This window comes from Muscardinus avellanarius, assembly GCF_963383645.1.
Source record: "Muscardinus avellanarius genome assembly, chromosome: 12".
Classification (NCBI taxonomy): Eukaryota; Metazoa; Chordata; class Mammalia; order Rodentia; family Gliridae; genus Muscardinus; species Muscardinus avellanarius.
The window spans coordinates 68,911,625-68,927,533 of record NC_137798.1 but is presented as its reverse complement, the minus strand read 5'-3'; the positions used below and the strand labels follow the sequence as shown (position 1 = coordinate 68,927,533).

General features: G+C 38.2%; 1 protein-coding gene across 1 annotated transcript in view; it reads right to left on the bottom strand.

The window, feature by feature from the left end:
- The window catches only part of LOC308271520 (nesprin-2-like), a gene marked incomplete at its 3' end in the record, with an annotated part of 253,796 nt that overhangs the window by 208,925 nt on the left and 28,962 nt on the right, over window positions 1–15,909 (bottom strand). The window contains exons 15-25 of the mRNA XM_080707904.1: window positions 15,126–15,287; window positions 11,135–11,236; window positions 9,037–9,237; window positions 8,508–8,679; window positions 7,870–7,982; window positions 6,319–6,521; window positions 5,320–5,439; window positions 4,928–5,219; window positions 3,677–3,828; window positions 1,355–1,664; window positions 82–246 (exon numbers count right to left, since the gene is read on the bottom strand). Coding sequence (XP_080564030.1) covers window positions 82–246; window positions 1,355–1,664; window positions 3,677–3,828; window positions 4,928–5,219; window positions 5,320–5,439; window positions 6,319–6,521; window positions 7,870–7,982; window positions 8,508–8,679; window positions 9,037–9,237; window positions 11,135–11,236; window positions 15,126–15,287 — 1,992 coding nt within the window. The remainder of the gene's footprint in view (window positions 1–81; window positions 247–1,354; window positions 1,665–3,676; window positions 3,829–4,927; window positions 5,220–5,319; window positions 5,440–6,318; window positions 6,522–7,869; window positions 7,983–8,507; window positions 8,680–9,036; window positions 9,238–11,134; window positions 11,237–15,125; window positions 15,288–15,909) is intronic.

The window sequence follows — 15,909 nt, the reverse complement described above, 5'->3', positions numbered from 1 at the left end:
AATCACCTGATTAGCACTCAAATTTCTGAATACTAATTTTCTTTTTTAAAAAGTCTATTGTGTCTTAACATTGTTGAATACCTGTAGTTTTTGCAATCTGTCCTCAACTGCTATTGGATCCATAGGCATATCAGGGAAACTGCCAAATTCCTTGGAGAAATTGTCCAGTGTGGCATTCAAGTCTGTGATGCAAACCTGGTATGATTCATGTTCTTGAACGTGACCTTCCAATTTTTTCACGGAATCCTGAAAAAAAAAAAAAATTGACAAGTTACAAATCATTTCTGTCTAAATTTTTTTTTCAATCAAAACACAATTATACAATTCATGAGCATTTGTTTCATAAGGTTTCATCCTAATGCTCTTGGATAGGCAGAATAAATATCATCAAAATGGCCATTCTTCCAAAAGCGCTCTACAGATTAAATGCAATACCCATTAAATTACCAAGGTTTCATCCCAAAATAGAAATAAGCTGGCTGGATGTGGTGGCACACACTTGTAATCCCAGTATTTGGGAGGCTGAGACAGGAGGATTGTGGGTTCGCAGCCAGCCTCAGCTACTTAGTGAGGCCCCCCCACAACTTAGTAAGGACCTGTTTCAAAATAAAGAAAAAAAAAAAAAACAATAGGGCTGGGAGTGTAGCTGTAAGGTAAAATGCCCCTGGGTTCAACCCCAGCAACACACACACACACACACAAACACACACACACAAATAGAAATGTCCATAACTTATCCAGAGTTCTTAATTAAAGATCTTGGCATCTGAGATATTTCTTTTTTTTTTTTTTTTTTTTTTGGTGTGTGTACTGGGGTTCCTGGAAGCCCTTCTACCTCCAGGCTATACTCTCAGACCTATTTTTTTTATAATTTTTTATTAGGAAACATGGTCTCTTAAGCCAGTGCGGCTGGCTTCGAACCTGCGCGATTCTCCTGTCTCCGCCTCCCAAGCGCGGGGATTACAAGAGTGCACCACCACGCCCAGCCATCTGAGATATTTCATTGCAAAATCTCCACCTGCCACCAAAAATGACTTATTAAGAACATTTGTTCTCATGTTTTCTTGCCTTTGTTTCCTTCTAGAAGACAATGTATTTGTCAAGAGAATCAGAGCCCATCCAACACCTAAGGAGGGGAACTTCAATGAGAGAAAATAATACTCTCATCAAATAACATATAGTTGATTCCTCTAGCAGAACTGCGTGAACTATGTTGGCATTTCTATGCAAAAAATGATAATTTTGAAGCCTTTGGTTTCACTAATAGAAGGACAGCCCCAACCCCCTAAAGTTCCACATGTGCTTCTTGCAGGGTGACTGCTGCAGTCATGTGGAATGCGCGTGGCCACTGCACCTGGAGCTGCTGGAGAAGACTCTCGTGTAGATGTTTTATCTCCAGCCACGGCTCTTCACTGAAGCTGGGGTTTTTAGTGCACTCCAAGAGGTAATTTCCTTGAGATTTTAACTCTTTTAACAAGGATGTCAAATCTTGGGCCTTCTGGAGGAATTTCTTGTAAATTTTTAACTGGGCTTTCTTCTCTGGCAGACCATGTTGCAGAGCAAAGCCTGCCTCTTGTTTCTTCCTCAGCTCTGTGAGCATTAGTCTCAGGTCCTCCTTACTTTCCAAATACTTTTCTCCTTCTTGTAGAAGCTTTTCTTGATGGCTAAATTTCACCAAATATTTTATAAAATGCAAGGACAAAAAAAAAAAAAATGGATGGGCATTATGCATACTATAGTTCAGCATATGTTATCCTAAACAGCATTGAAAGAATACTAACAAACATAATTCCCAGAAACAATTTGGCACTATAACAGTATTTTTTCTTTTTCTTTCTTTTTCCTTTCCTTCTTTTTTTTTTTTTTTTTTGATACTAAGGATTGAATTCAGGGACATTCTGCCTCTGAGATACACCCCCAGCCCTATTTTTTTTTTTTTTTTTTTGTGGTACTGGGGTTCCTGGAAGCCCTTCTACCTTAGGGCTACACTCCCAGACCTATTTTATAATTTTTTATTTGGAAACAGGGTCTCTTATGCCAGTGCGGCTGGCTTCGAACCTGCGCGATCCTCCTGTCTCCGCCTCCCAAGCGCGGGGATTACAAGCGTGCGCCACCACGCCCGGCGCTATTTTTTTATTCTTTATTTTCAAACAGGGTCTCACTAAGTTGTCCTTCTGAGGGCCTCACTAAATAGCTGACGCCAGCCACAAACCTGCAGTCCTCCTGTCTTAGCCTCCCATGTACTGGGATTACAAACATGTGGCACGATGCCTGGCTGGCACTATAATATTCTAAAGAGCACTAAGAATCAAGTTCCTGAGCCGGGCGTGTGGTTCATGCCTGTAATCCCAGTACTTGGGAGGCTGAGGCAAGAAGACTGCAGATTCGAAACCAGCCTCAGCAAACTTAAGGAGACTCTCAGCTACCTAGTGAGACCCTGTTTCCAAATAAAAATAAAGTAGGTCTGGGGTATATCTTGGAGGTAGAATACACCTGGGTTCAATCCCCAGTAAACACGCCCATAAAAGAATCAAGTTAATTATCTCAAAAATCAAGATAAATTATTTGAATATTACTAATATACAAGTTTCTGTTACATAGGTTGACCAGAGAATACTTAATATTTTAGATTTCAAACTAGTCCCAACAGTTTTTAATTGTACTCAAATCTAATTATAATATCTAATATTTTACTTTCTTATCTAAATAAAATAAAGATTCACTATATTATTAACTAACTGGCCTATGCTATTTTTTTTTTTTCTTTTTGGTACTGGGGATTGAATCTAGGAACATTCTACCTCTAATCTATACCCCCAGCCATTTTTTATTTACTTATTTATTTTTATTTTGAAACATGATCTAAGTTGCTGAGGCTAGCCTTAATCCTGCAATCTCCTGTCTCAGCCTCCCAAGTACTGGGATTTTAGGCAGGTACCACCGTACCTGGCTAACTGGCTTATGTTTTCTATAATTTGAATTTATTCGTGAGCCAGGTGTGGTGGCACATGCCTGTAAACCCAGTACTTGGGAAGCTGAGACAGGAGGACTGCAGGATCGAGGTTAGCCTCAGCAATTTAGCACGACCATGTTTCAGAACAAAAAGTAAAATAGGGCTGGAGGTGTTGCTTGGAGAAAGAATGCCCATGGGTTCAATCTCCAGTACCAAAAATAATTCTTTTTTAGTTATAATCTGATTATTTCCTTAAAAAAATAGGATTCACATTTCAAACATAAAATGTACCATTTAAGACGTGATATAAAATAAGAATTTTCTCCATAAACACGTCTATAGAATACAGCAAACATGATCAATGTTTACACTTTAAGAATTTCTTAGAAAAATATTTAAAAGCATCCATTCTTTATAAGTATGACATGAAGGTGTTCAGATTGTGCTGGAGGAGGGAGCTCGGTATGGGAACAGGAGTGAACTGGAATGGCAGACAGTCGCTGACGCCCCAGCGACAACAGCGACTCTAAACACTGCCCAGAGCCACGAGGAATGTTTCACATTTGATCTGGAAGACCTCTTCCTCTTGCAGGTGCCCCTGACACTACTGACTGTCTGTCCAATAGATACGATATCCTAACCCGGGCAGCAGACACAACACACTTGTTATGGCTTCCTTGAGCAATAAAGACCGATCCGATGGAGAAGGCACGTGCCCTTTACCTTAGGTACGTGCTGGCCAGGCGCAGCGTGCCGGCCCACTGGCTGCTGATGTCAGCGAGGGTCTCCTGAGCCAGCGGGGCCTCACCGCTCTCCGCTCGTCTCACAATGGTCTGTATTTTAGCGTCCCCTTCAGGCTTTAGCAAAATGATTTCCTGAAATAAATAATTAAAAAAAGGATCTTGCAACCTCATTTGCATTGGTTCAGGTTATTACACAGGATGTCTTATTTGCGATTCTGACTACAGAGTATAGTTCAAAATAACCCTCTTTTTTGTATTTACGCATGCTCAAAAGACAAAGGCACATGAAGGGACCTTCACAGTCCACAGAGTCAGTGCTCCATAAACATTTGTCTGAGCAGATCCTGCTCATATGGTCTCGCCTGTTCATGCTGATCCCTTGACTGTTAACCACCTTCTTGTTTTCATGTGCCAAAAATACCCAAGCAGATGCTCCGGCCTTCTATTCTATTATTCTTTGTAGATGGAGAGTTAGGCAGCAGCCTGAGCAAGACATTTTCATATATATATAATAGGTCTGGGAGTATAGCCTGGAGGTAGAAAGCTCCCGGGTTCCATCCCCAGTACCACAAAAACTTCTCAAGATTTACTTTCTCTGGGAAAATCTTCGGACATAATCCTAAATGATACTAACAACTAAGTCTCACGAGCCCTTCTTTCAGCTCATGATTCTTGAGCCTTTCTTTCTCTCACAATGCTTCAATTTTGTGAGTTTAATAAACATATGTGCTTCATTACCCTGTATTTCTAACTAGCAACGCTCACTGAATCCCCCTTGGAGAGAAAGTGGGCTCAGAAAGTCTGAGATTTTGCACCAAATATCCAGGAAATCCTTTATGAACATATATATTCACTCTGTTCTACAAGATTCCCTCCACACCGCCCTTCACATTACCAATGCCTCTGCTATACAGACACATATTCTTTCTGCATCGTAGCAAATTCCTACCCGCCATGGCTCTGACCTATTGTCTTTATTTCAATTCTTCTGCACACAGTGAAGGTGGACAATAACTAGGCACTGCCCTCCCGAAGAGAGGGGATGCGCTGCCACGTGCATTAAAATCATTTTAGACTCATCACAGCCCTTCTCCTTTGTAAGCTCTGCTCTTTGAATTTCTCCAACCATTTCATAGTGATAATATTAAGAAACAAATTCTTATAGTTTCCTTCTAAATCTTTTCAAAATTAGAGTTCACGCTGATCTCTCAAATTTAGTTTCCAGTTATACCTTTATTTTTTGGATTCTTTCCTCGAGTGGCATTTTGCCTTCGGATGAATTCAGAGCCATAAGTGACTCTTTAATCTCTTTTATCCAACCAACGACATCACGGGCGAGGTCATTCAAGCTCTGGTCCCCAGCAGGTGACACCTGATCCTCTTCCTCAGTTTCATGGAATTGTCTCAGTAATGTCTGGTACCCATCAATCAAACGTGTAGACTCGTTTATTATTTCTTCCTCCTCAGTAAACCCATGTTCCTTCAAAGAGTTGTTCAACTCGACCATCAATTCAAACTGTTCCCTGTAATTTCCAAATACCATTGAAAGTTCACAGGAGTCGCCACTACACAATAGGAAAGATCATATTTCTGAGAAACGCATTTCATATGAGATCATGATACCTCTTTTTGGCTAAACCTTGGCAAAATCGCTCCATTTTCTCTCCAGATTTTTCCATTTCCTTCCATTTCTCTTCTTGACTGGTCAGCCACTTATTCAGGTTTCTGCAAGCTTCCTGCAGGCTAAAAGAACATGACACGGAATATGAAACACGTAAAAAGAATTGGCACTGAAGAAAGGGATGGCACAAATCTTGCGGGTCAATCAGGTTGTTGCTTTCTGTGTTTTTCAGAGAAAACTTGTAAAATATCAAAGTCAGAACTACAGCAGGTATTATGGTAGAATTAAATAAATGAGCTGTAAAAATTTAAAGAATAGGAAAAGGCCAGAAAATACTTTTGGACTATACTTGGGATCTTTGCCATTTTAGATAATTTGAAGAATTCCCCTGAAGTTTTATATTTCTAGCATCAAACCTGAATCTAAAGGTACAGTCAGGGGCTTGAGTAGAGCTCAGTGGTACTTGTCTAACACACACAAAGCCCTGGGTTCAATACCCGGCAACACACACACACACACACACACACACACACACACACACACACCCCACAGAACTTTTGGCCTCATATCCGTGAGTTTCATACCCATGGAATCAACAACCACAGATCAAAAATATTTTAAAAAATAAACTGTATGTGTACTGAATGTGTACAGACTTTTTTTTTCTTTTCTTGTCATTATTCCCTAAACAGTTATTTATGTAGTCTTTACATTGTCTTAGGTATTATAAGTAAACTAAAAAAGATTTAAAAGTATACAGGAGAATGCACATAGGTTATATACAAATACTATACTATCTTTATAAGTGATTTGAACTTCCATGGGCTTTGGTATCTTTGGGGATTCCTGGAGCAATCCTTCACAGATACCAAGGAATGGCTATATCTCTTTTACCTATGAAATTTGTCCATTGTATATCACAACTTATACTACCCTGAGGAAGAATACACTAGAAAATGACTAGAAGAATACCCCTTGAAGCTGGTTCTATTATTTCCTACCTCAGTAGCTGCTGCAGGTGGTCACTGAGTTGCTTTGCTCGGGCCTGGCACATGGACTCCGTTTTCTCCAATTCAAATTCTTGACTCACAAGCCAGCCGCTCAGCTCCTTCACATGTGCTTTGGGCAGATGCTTCTTCACGTGCTGCAGCACAGTCTCCACCTGCTGTATTTTACTGCTTCTTCCTTCTAGGGCCAAGAAATCCTGAGGAAAGACACAAGGCCACCACAGTCTACCGGCAAGTCTAAACGGCTACCCCACAACACGTTCCAGAAGACGACACAGACACGTCACCTTCTGACATTCTGTAGAGAAGGAGAATTGTGAAAACGAGGCTAACTCCCATGCAGTGGCCTGGAGCAGGTGAGGCCCGTGTGTGCACATCTGCATCTGCATCTGACTTTCTGGGAATTATAGCAGGTCATGAGGAGCAAGCCCAAGAAAGCCACACTTCCTCTCCTGCCTCTGCTCAAATTCTAAGTAAATACTTGTTCCGTCTTGGCAATCAATATGCAAAACGAAATACAGTATTCTCCACGTAACCTTGCCCAAACTCGAATTTTTTTTCTCCAATACTTGTGTTTCAAGGGTTGAGTAACAATTGAGGAGGCCTACAAAATGGGAAGACTTAATGGCGAGAGAAAAAAAAATGGTACTTTAAAAAGAAGACTATTCTATTAAGAATAGCACCATCAAAGGCGACGAATTACACAGAGAACATTTTGTGCCGTCAGGAAGCTTGAGAACATTAAAGTACTAAATAATCCTCCAACGCTACTATGACTTAAGGGTGCCAAAAGCATCTTGAATGCTTCTGTGCACTCTGCCATTTATTTCAAGTTGTATTTCTGACCAGCAATGAAGTAAAGTTCAAGTGCATTTTTTAAGAAAAATATGACTGGGAAATAATTAAATCGGATGATCTTTGTCAAGAAAGTAAAAAGAGCTGGGCGTACTGGCACACGTTTGTAATCCCCGCGCTTGGGAGGTGGAGACAGGAGGATCACGCAGGTTCGAAGCCAGCCGCACTGGCTTAAGAGACCCTGTTTCCAATTAAAAAGTATAAAATAGGTCCCCCAAGGTAGAAAGGTTTCCAGGAACCCCAGTACCACCAAAATAAATAAATAAATAAATAAATAAATAAATAAATAAATAAATAAATAAATAGTAAAAGGATTTTTCTTAGTAAAAGGATTTTTTTTAGTAAAAGGATTTTAAAAGTCCAAATTAGGTGAAGTCTTATCTTTTATCAAATAGGATTTTAACACAACTGAATTTCCTAAAACATCATCTTAAAATATGGATGAAAATGGATCTTGTTTAAGTCACTTGCATACTTACTCAATAAATACTGAGTTTCACTATATTTGAAAAAAGGCCTAAGTTACTTTGGAATATCATCCTTTATGTAAAAAAAATCATTAAGTCAAAGTAATTCTTTTTCTTCCTACTACAGTTCTATGCTGCCAATGTTTTAGTTTTGATAAATTTTGATTAAAACATGTATATACAAATATATGTGTGTGCGTGTATATATATGTATATATCTTACAGAAAGTTTCTGTAGCTTTTGTTCCACATTCTTTTTTGTTTCTGATGATTCGAAACACTCCTTAAGGTTCATTTTAATGCTGCTGAACCAGTCATTAAAGTTCTTGCATTGATCTGCAGGAAGTAAAAGAAAAAAAATAAGGGAAACTTCTATGCACTCAAGCAGATCTGCATAAACCTTGCTATGTGAGAGATTTTAGAACCTGGTTCCCACAACTGTGTAGAGTGGTAATATATCCTGAAACCCAATTCTGAGGGCTAATAAAACCTAGAAAGTCATTCAGTGTATTTTCTACACCAAACCTTCTTTCCAAGTATACGGGACATCCAAAGATACTTGCAGAGGCCTCCACAAGCACATCCCCAAGCATACTGTCCACAGTGAGCAGGGCAAACTGGACTCCGGTAACTTACCTTAGTGAAATTAAGACTTAGGGCTTGAAAGAAACATACAGTATCTCTAACAGGTATTAGTCCGTAAGTGCTTTTTTCCTGGAAGATTTTATCTAAATATTCATCCTTTCAATACAGTCTGTGCAAGCCGTCTGTAGATCAGGCTTAGCTCTAGTGATCCTAGTACCATATTCATACTTGAAGACTCTCAGGGACGAAGTAAGAGAAACGTCACACTCCACTCACCATTTAGCAACGTAGAAAAGTGATCCTGCAGAATGCTTTTTTTGGTATTAAATAAGTCACGGACACTTTCATATTGCCTTTTCAATTCAGAGAGTTCGGGAGTGAGGCAACCTATCTGATTCTCAAGTACAATCATGCTGTGCTTTTGCTGCAGAATTTGCTGCTGTATCTCCTACATTTGTAAAAAGAACCAATCAGCACCATGAAATGTTACAGTGGGCTCAGTTCAAACAACACAGATGGGGTCTCAACAACTCTGGAAAAGTCTGGAAGATTTTTGAGTGGGTAGATTTGCTCTCTCTCTCTGCTAGCAAATGTATAATAATGTATAACAATGCCAACTTCATATCAAAAAATTACTGTCCACAAAGGTGGACATTTTTATGCTAAATATGCACAAAGTGGCTTTCTGGTCCCCCACCCAGGATTTTCATTTTCCTCTGTTTTTATTAACTGCAAAAGGTAAAAACCATCAAAAATAAGTGTGAGGATAAATCTTAACACCAGCAGATGAGCAGCTGGGCAGCACCTCGAGTTTGGTGAAGATCTCCAAGCTGTCGGATGGAGACAGGGCTTTCAAGAGGGATTCCGTCATCCCGATCTGGGTCTTGGCTTGGTCTAGATCTTCCCTTAGCTCAGCGGTGCTGTCACTGAGCGACCAGCAGTTGGACTCTCCTGTGATACACTTTTTTACACGGTCCATCTTCTTTAAAACAGAGCGCTCCATGACCTGAAATCATGAAACACAGGAAGTGGCGAGTGGCTCTTATTTCGCTAGATTTTAAAGCAATTGCACTGTTAGGAACTTGAGATTGCTTCTTTTCAGAGTGCCATAAATTCCCAATGCCCTACATCACTCTATGTCACCTATATACGTGGAATGTTCCCTTTGAAAGAATAAAGAATAACATGGAAAAACTGCAATCAACATTGTGACTTTTTCCCTAAGAAATTAGCTGGAATCATTCTCCCAAAACAAGTCTTATTTAACATATCAACTAAAGCGATCTCTCATGGCACTCACAAGATAAAACATATTGGATGAAATCAAATCATAAAGGAAAAAATTCACTGTCATTAATGACTCTTTATGTCCACAGCATCGTGGACATAAAGCATTTTGTGTACACAGTACGGGCTTCAAGAGGTTAAATAACTTACCCAAGATCCTAAAGCCAGTAAGTGGTACAGCCAGGATGAACACAGCAAGTCTACCTCCTGCACTCACAACCACTGTGTCTCTCAATTCAGATAAAATTGAGACAAATATCCTCACACAACACAAAAATCACAGTTGGAGTACTCTTAATAAACCTAGGATCACTAGATTCAAATCTTCCTTCCTATACCCAAGACACCCATGAGGGCCACGGCCACTGTACACAGAAGCACAGCCACCACTGGCCCTTCCAAACCAGAGGCCTGGACATAAGTGAGAGAAGAACAAAAGAATGCAGGCATACAATACTATTCATGGAGCAAACAGAATCACCTATAACAACTATTAAAAATTTGGGTGAGCCGGCTGCGGGGCATGCCTATAATCCCAGCACTAGGGAGGCTGAGCTAGGAGAATTGCAGACTCAAGGGCAGCATCGGCCAGTAGTGAGGCTCTCATCAACCTAGTGAGACTGTGTGTGTGTGTGTGTGTGTGTGTGTGTGTGTGTGTGTGTGTGTGTGTGTGTGAGAGAGAGAGAGAGAGAGAGAGAGAGAGAGAGAGAGAAAGAGAGATATATGCTGGCAATTGAACCCAGCAGCATTCTACTTCCAAGATACACCCCCAGCCTGATTTTCTTATTCATTCATTCATTCATTCATTCATTCATTCATTCATTCATTCTGGTGGTACTGGGGTTCCTGGAAACCCTTCTACCTCAGGGCTACACTCCCAGACCTATTTTATATTTTTGAAACAGGGTCTCTTACGCCAGCGTGGCTGGCTTCAAGCCTGCGCGATCCTCCTGTCTTTGCCTCCCAAGAGCGGGGATTACAAGCATGTACCACCACACCTGGCCTTCTTATTCTTTATTTTGAAATAAGGTTTCACTAAATTGTGGAGGGCTTTACTAAGTAGCTGAGGATGGCTGTGAACCTACGATCCTCCTGTCTCAGCCTCCCAAGTACTGGGATTACAAGTGTGAGCCACCATGCCCGGTGACTGGATTTCTTTTTTTTTTTTTCTCAGAACTGGGGATTGAGCCCAGGAACCTTTTAGCTTCAAGCTACACTCCAAGTCCTATTTTTTTTTTTTAATTCTTTGTTGCAGAGGGTCTCACTAAGTTGCTGAGTCTGACTGCAAACCCATGATCCTCCTGTCTCAGACTCCCAAATACTGGGATTATAAGACTGTGCCCCCACACCCAGCAAGACTCTGTTTCAAAAAATAAAAATAAAATAGGGCTGAGATGATAGAAGGTCTCTGGGTTCAATCCCCAGTAAAACACACACACACACACACACACACACACACACACACACACACACAATCAGTTGGCCTTAACATAGAAATCCAACAAATAATCATAGTAATTTTATAATTTTTAGGATTTAGAGAGTTTGTTTTTATGAATACTATTTTAGAGGCTATAAAGATCTTTAATTGAGACTTTTCAATAAAATTCTCTTACCTGTAATTCAAGTGGTTTTTCACTACTTTGAAGCAGAAACTGTATTTCAGCCACTCTTCTGGAAAATTCTGAAGTTTGTTGTTCATAGACTTGTAACTCTTCCTAAAACACATGATTTTGAAAGAAAGATAGTTTTTGGTTTGGTACCTGATTTTCTTTTTTTTTTTTTTTTTTTTTTTCATATTTATTTTTAATTGGTGCACTGTATTCATACATCATAGTGGGATACATACTTTTGTAGACATACATGCACACATTGCCCAGTCAGCCCCCACCCGATCCCCACCCCGTTCTCTCCCTATCCCCCCCTCCTATGCTTGGCTTAGTAGTTGACATCTAGTATTATAGCAATTTATCCAAAATTAAAAATGATAATCTCACATAACAGTTTCATTTGTCTGATACCAAGCTTTTGATGACTTAAAGATAACATTTCAATATTTCTTTTTGCTTTCTTTCTTACCAGAGAATCTATTTTTTTCTATTTTTTAGGTGAAACTATCATATATTTATATATTTATTTTTCAGAAAAAAAAATCTATCCTAATATGGAATATGGACTCTAGGTACCCACATCGATCTTGAAAAAGAACAAAGCTAGAAGATATATATTTTCTGATTTCAAACCATATAAAGCTACAATAATTGAAACAGTGTAGTACTATTCTAAAGGCAGATATATAAACCATTGGAGTTAAATAAAAGCCTAGACCTAAATTCTTGGAGCAATTAATGCTCACAACCCCACAACATCAGAACCCGATAAAACAGAAAATCAGAGATTTCTAGAAGATCAAATCAGGAAAATAACTGTAGAAATAATAGAAGTGCTTCGAAAAGAACTCAGAGAGAGCCAAAAAGAGATAAAGGATGCAATTAATGAAGTAAAGGCCTCAATTCAAAGCACAAACAACCGATTAGAACACATGGAGAACAGAATCTCGCTCTTAGAAGATGATCATTCCAAAAATGAACGCATAGTTTCTAATCTAGGAAAAAATATCCGACAGCAGGAATCTGATATTGAAGAAATATGGGCCCATTTTAAGAGAGCTAACCTAAGAATAATTGGAATAGAGGAGGGAAAAGAAAGTGAAACTAAAGGGATCAACAATCTCTTCAAGGAAGTAATAGCAGAAAATTTTCCAGACATAGAGCAAGAGGTCGATACGCAGGTCCAGGAAACGTATAGAACTCCCTTTAGACAGGATCGGAGAAGAGGATCCCCACGCCACATAATTGTCAAAATGACCAATGTGGAAGCCAAGCAGAGAATCTTAAAGGCAACAAAAACAAAGGGCCAAGTGACATTCAGAGGCAAACCAATTAGAATCACTCCAGACTTCCCAAACCAAGTTATGAGAGCCAGAAGGGCTTGGAGTAACATATTCCCAATTTTGAAAGAAAACAACTTCCAGCCAAAAATTTCCTACCCAGCAAAACTCTCTATCAAATTAGATGGAGAAATAAGAAGCTTCCATGACAAACAGAATCTGAAGGAATTTATGTCTTCAAAACCATCACTAGAGAAAATACTCAAAGAGATTAACTACAAAGAAGAAATAGGTAACACACATCAGAACTAGAGAAACAAGATTTTCCATCCAACAGACAACTAAGATTGGTTATCTGTGGAGATTCATTATTTATGTTAGTCTGTTACCTATCTCTAAAGGGTATTGTTTGCCTTTATTGTTGTTAATTTTTAGGATTTCTAGTTGGAATATTAATATACCTTCAGATATAGCATTTGGAAATATTTTATCCCATTCTATTAGTAACTCTTAACTCTGGTTACATTGTCTTTGGATATACAATATGTTTTTTATTTTTTAGGGAGTTTGTATACTCTTCTGTTGCCTGTGCCATTGAAATCATAACCAAGAAATCACTGCCAATTTCAATGTTGTGAGGTTTTATGACCCAGATTTTCTCCTAAAAGTTTATAGTCTTAAGATTTATATTTAGGTCTTTTACCTATTGTGAGTTAATACTTGTATATGGGATTAGGTAAGGGTCCAATTTTATTCTTTTCCATGTAATTATTATGTTTCAACAATATTTAGTTAAAAGATTATTATTTCCACCACCAAATGTTCGTGGAAACCTCGTCAAAAATAACTTGACAATATTGGTACCTGATTTTCTGATACACATGATTATTCTTGCTGATATTTAACTGATATAATGGAGTGAGGCATTCTCATTTTAAGACAACAGAGAGGGGCAAGGCTTATGCCACAAGAATGCATGGCCTGCCTAAAAGCATAATTGTGTTTATATATATATATAAATATGTATATACATATATGTAATGTATATATATGAATATGTCTACATACAATTATGAATGAACATATGCACACACCCACAAACAGTGTTGGCAGAATCTGGCCCTCAGGCTGACAGTTAATAATCCTTAGCTTCAGGTTTTAAGTAACCTATAGTTCAAGACAATTTAAAGAATTCTTAAGAGATGATTCGTTTAACTACCACCATGAATATTATGATGTAAAACTATAATACAGCAATAAATGCATAAAAAATAATGATAAGGCCAGGGTGTGGTGGCACACTCTTGTAATCCCAGTATTGGGGAGGCTGAGATAGGAGAATGGAAAGTTGAAGGCCAGCCTCAACAACTGAGTAAGACCCTGTTTCAAAATAAAAAGTAAAGAAATATAAGGCTGAAGTGGATAGCTCAGAGGTAGAAAGCCCCCAGGTTCAATCTCCAGTATCATAGAAAATAAAATAAATGAAAATAAATGAAACCTCAAAAGAGGAAATTATTCATTTAGAGAATCATAAATTTACTTCATTATCATAATATATACAGGAAACTAGAAACCATCATACACTTTACAAACTTTTCCCAAATGTATAAAAAGATGTGTGAATCAAAAAAATAACAAGAAATAGAGATCTAAAGAGTTGTGAAGCCTTAGCTTCGTGCACACATGCATACAGTTTCATATTGCACTGATTCACTGACTGTCAACACATAGCTGTTTTCTATCTAGCAGAACAAAGATTTGATATGGCATAAACCAATAATATGCAAACAAGTAATTAGAAAAATTCTTCCTACTGTTAGAAAAGACAACTTTAATTCTTTCTAAATGCCAAAACCTGACATTACTGTATAAAAAACTAGCTTTTAAAAAAGTTCTTTAAAATTGGGCATGGTAAAGGGTCACAGGTTCAGCAATTTAGTGAGGTCCTCATCAACTTTTTTTATTTTGAAGACTTTGCTTCAAAATAATAAAATATGGTTAGAGGGGTAGCTTAGAGGTAGAATCTCTCTGGGTTCAATCTCTATCACATTAATAAATAAATAAATAAATACTCCATAAAGATGCTAATACTCAGTCTTGTGTTTTTAATATTCTTTCTGGGGACTATGAATTCAAATAAAGAATGTTGTCCATAATCCTGGTCTACATCAGCAGTTAACAAACTACAGCTTAATGACTAATCTGTTTTTATAAATAAGATTTTAGTGGAACTCAGCTACTTGCAAGGACTTTTGTATTGCCTATCCATTTCATTGCAGGGTTTAGCACTTGTAACCGAGATAGAATCGTCCATAAGCCTAAAATATTTACTACATGGCCATTTAAGAAAAGACTGATCTATCCGTGGGGTCTAGACTAACCTCCTAGAAACAGCATGTCTTCTTTGAATGCATGTTGTCTATATTTATAATTGAAACAAAAGCTACATTTTAATTAGACATCTATGAAAATAAATATGCATTTTTTCCCTATCCAAAGACTTTTAACTATGAACCCCCTTGGGTATATGTGAGCCCCAAATTAATTATATCCATGAACAGCTTCCTGTATATCAAAGGGAGAAACATTGTGTGCATGTCTCTCAAGAGACAAATGAAATATTTCTTTGTGATTTTTTTCTATCTTGCTCCAAGAAAGCAACCTCAGTATTGAAATGTCCCGTGTGAACAGAGTACCCAGGTCATCTCCTGAATTACCTTAAGCCTTTCTCTGTCCTCTTTGGTCACTTGGGGTGAGTCTGTCTTCTGAAGGGCCTTTTCCGTCCACTCATCCAGGACAGTTTTCAAGTTAAAAAGTTTGTCCCACAAAGACAGGGCTCGACCAAGATTTTCATAGTAGTCTTCTGTCTTTTCATTTATCTAGCAAAATTTTAAAAGAGAAGTAATATATAGGGGTAAAAAGCATGAAAACCATTGTTTTAGCCAAATACTTGCTTACTTTAGGACTCATAAAAACTCTATTACTACTCAACCAAAAACATATTAAGTATATAGATGAACATCAATGTCCTGTACATAAATGAATATACTACTAAGTTATTTATCTATTTTGGTAGTAGGGATATTTTGGTACTGGGAATTGAACCCAGAGGCATTCTACCTCTGAGCAACACGCCCAGGACTATTTTCTTTTTAATGCTGAACAAAAGTTCCACTAAGTTGCAGAGATCCTCTTTTTGTTGCTGAGACTGGCCTCTAACCTACAATACTCCTGTCTCAGCCTCCCAAGTAATGGGATCCTAGGCATGTGTTACCACGCCCAGATAGCTAGTTTATTTTAAATAAGTTGAGTGTGTATTTTTACATCTAGAAGACCACTGACCCATTTGTTAGTAGTTTCTAGCTCTGGGGTTAAATTAATTCCTGAGTTATAAACTTTCTATTATTTGAACATTTTTATAATAAACAGTTTATCAACTAGAAAATAATATTATAGATATACCCCAAAAGGATCAACTCAACTGTCATAAAAATAGAACTT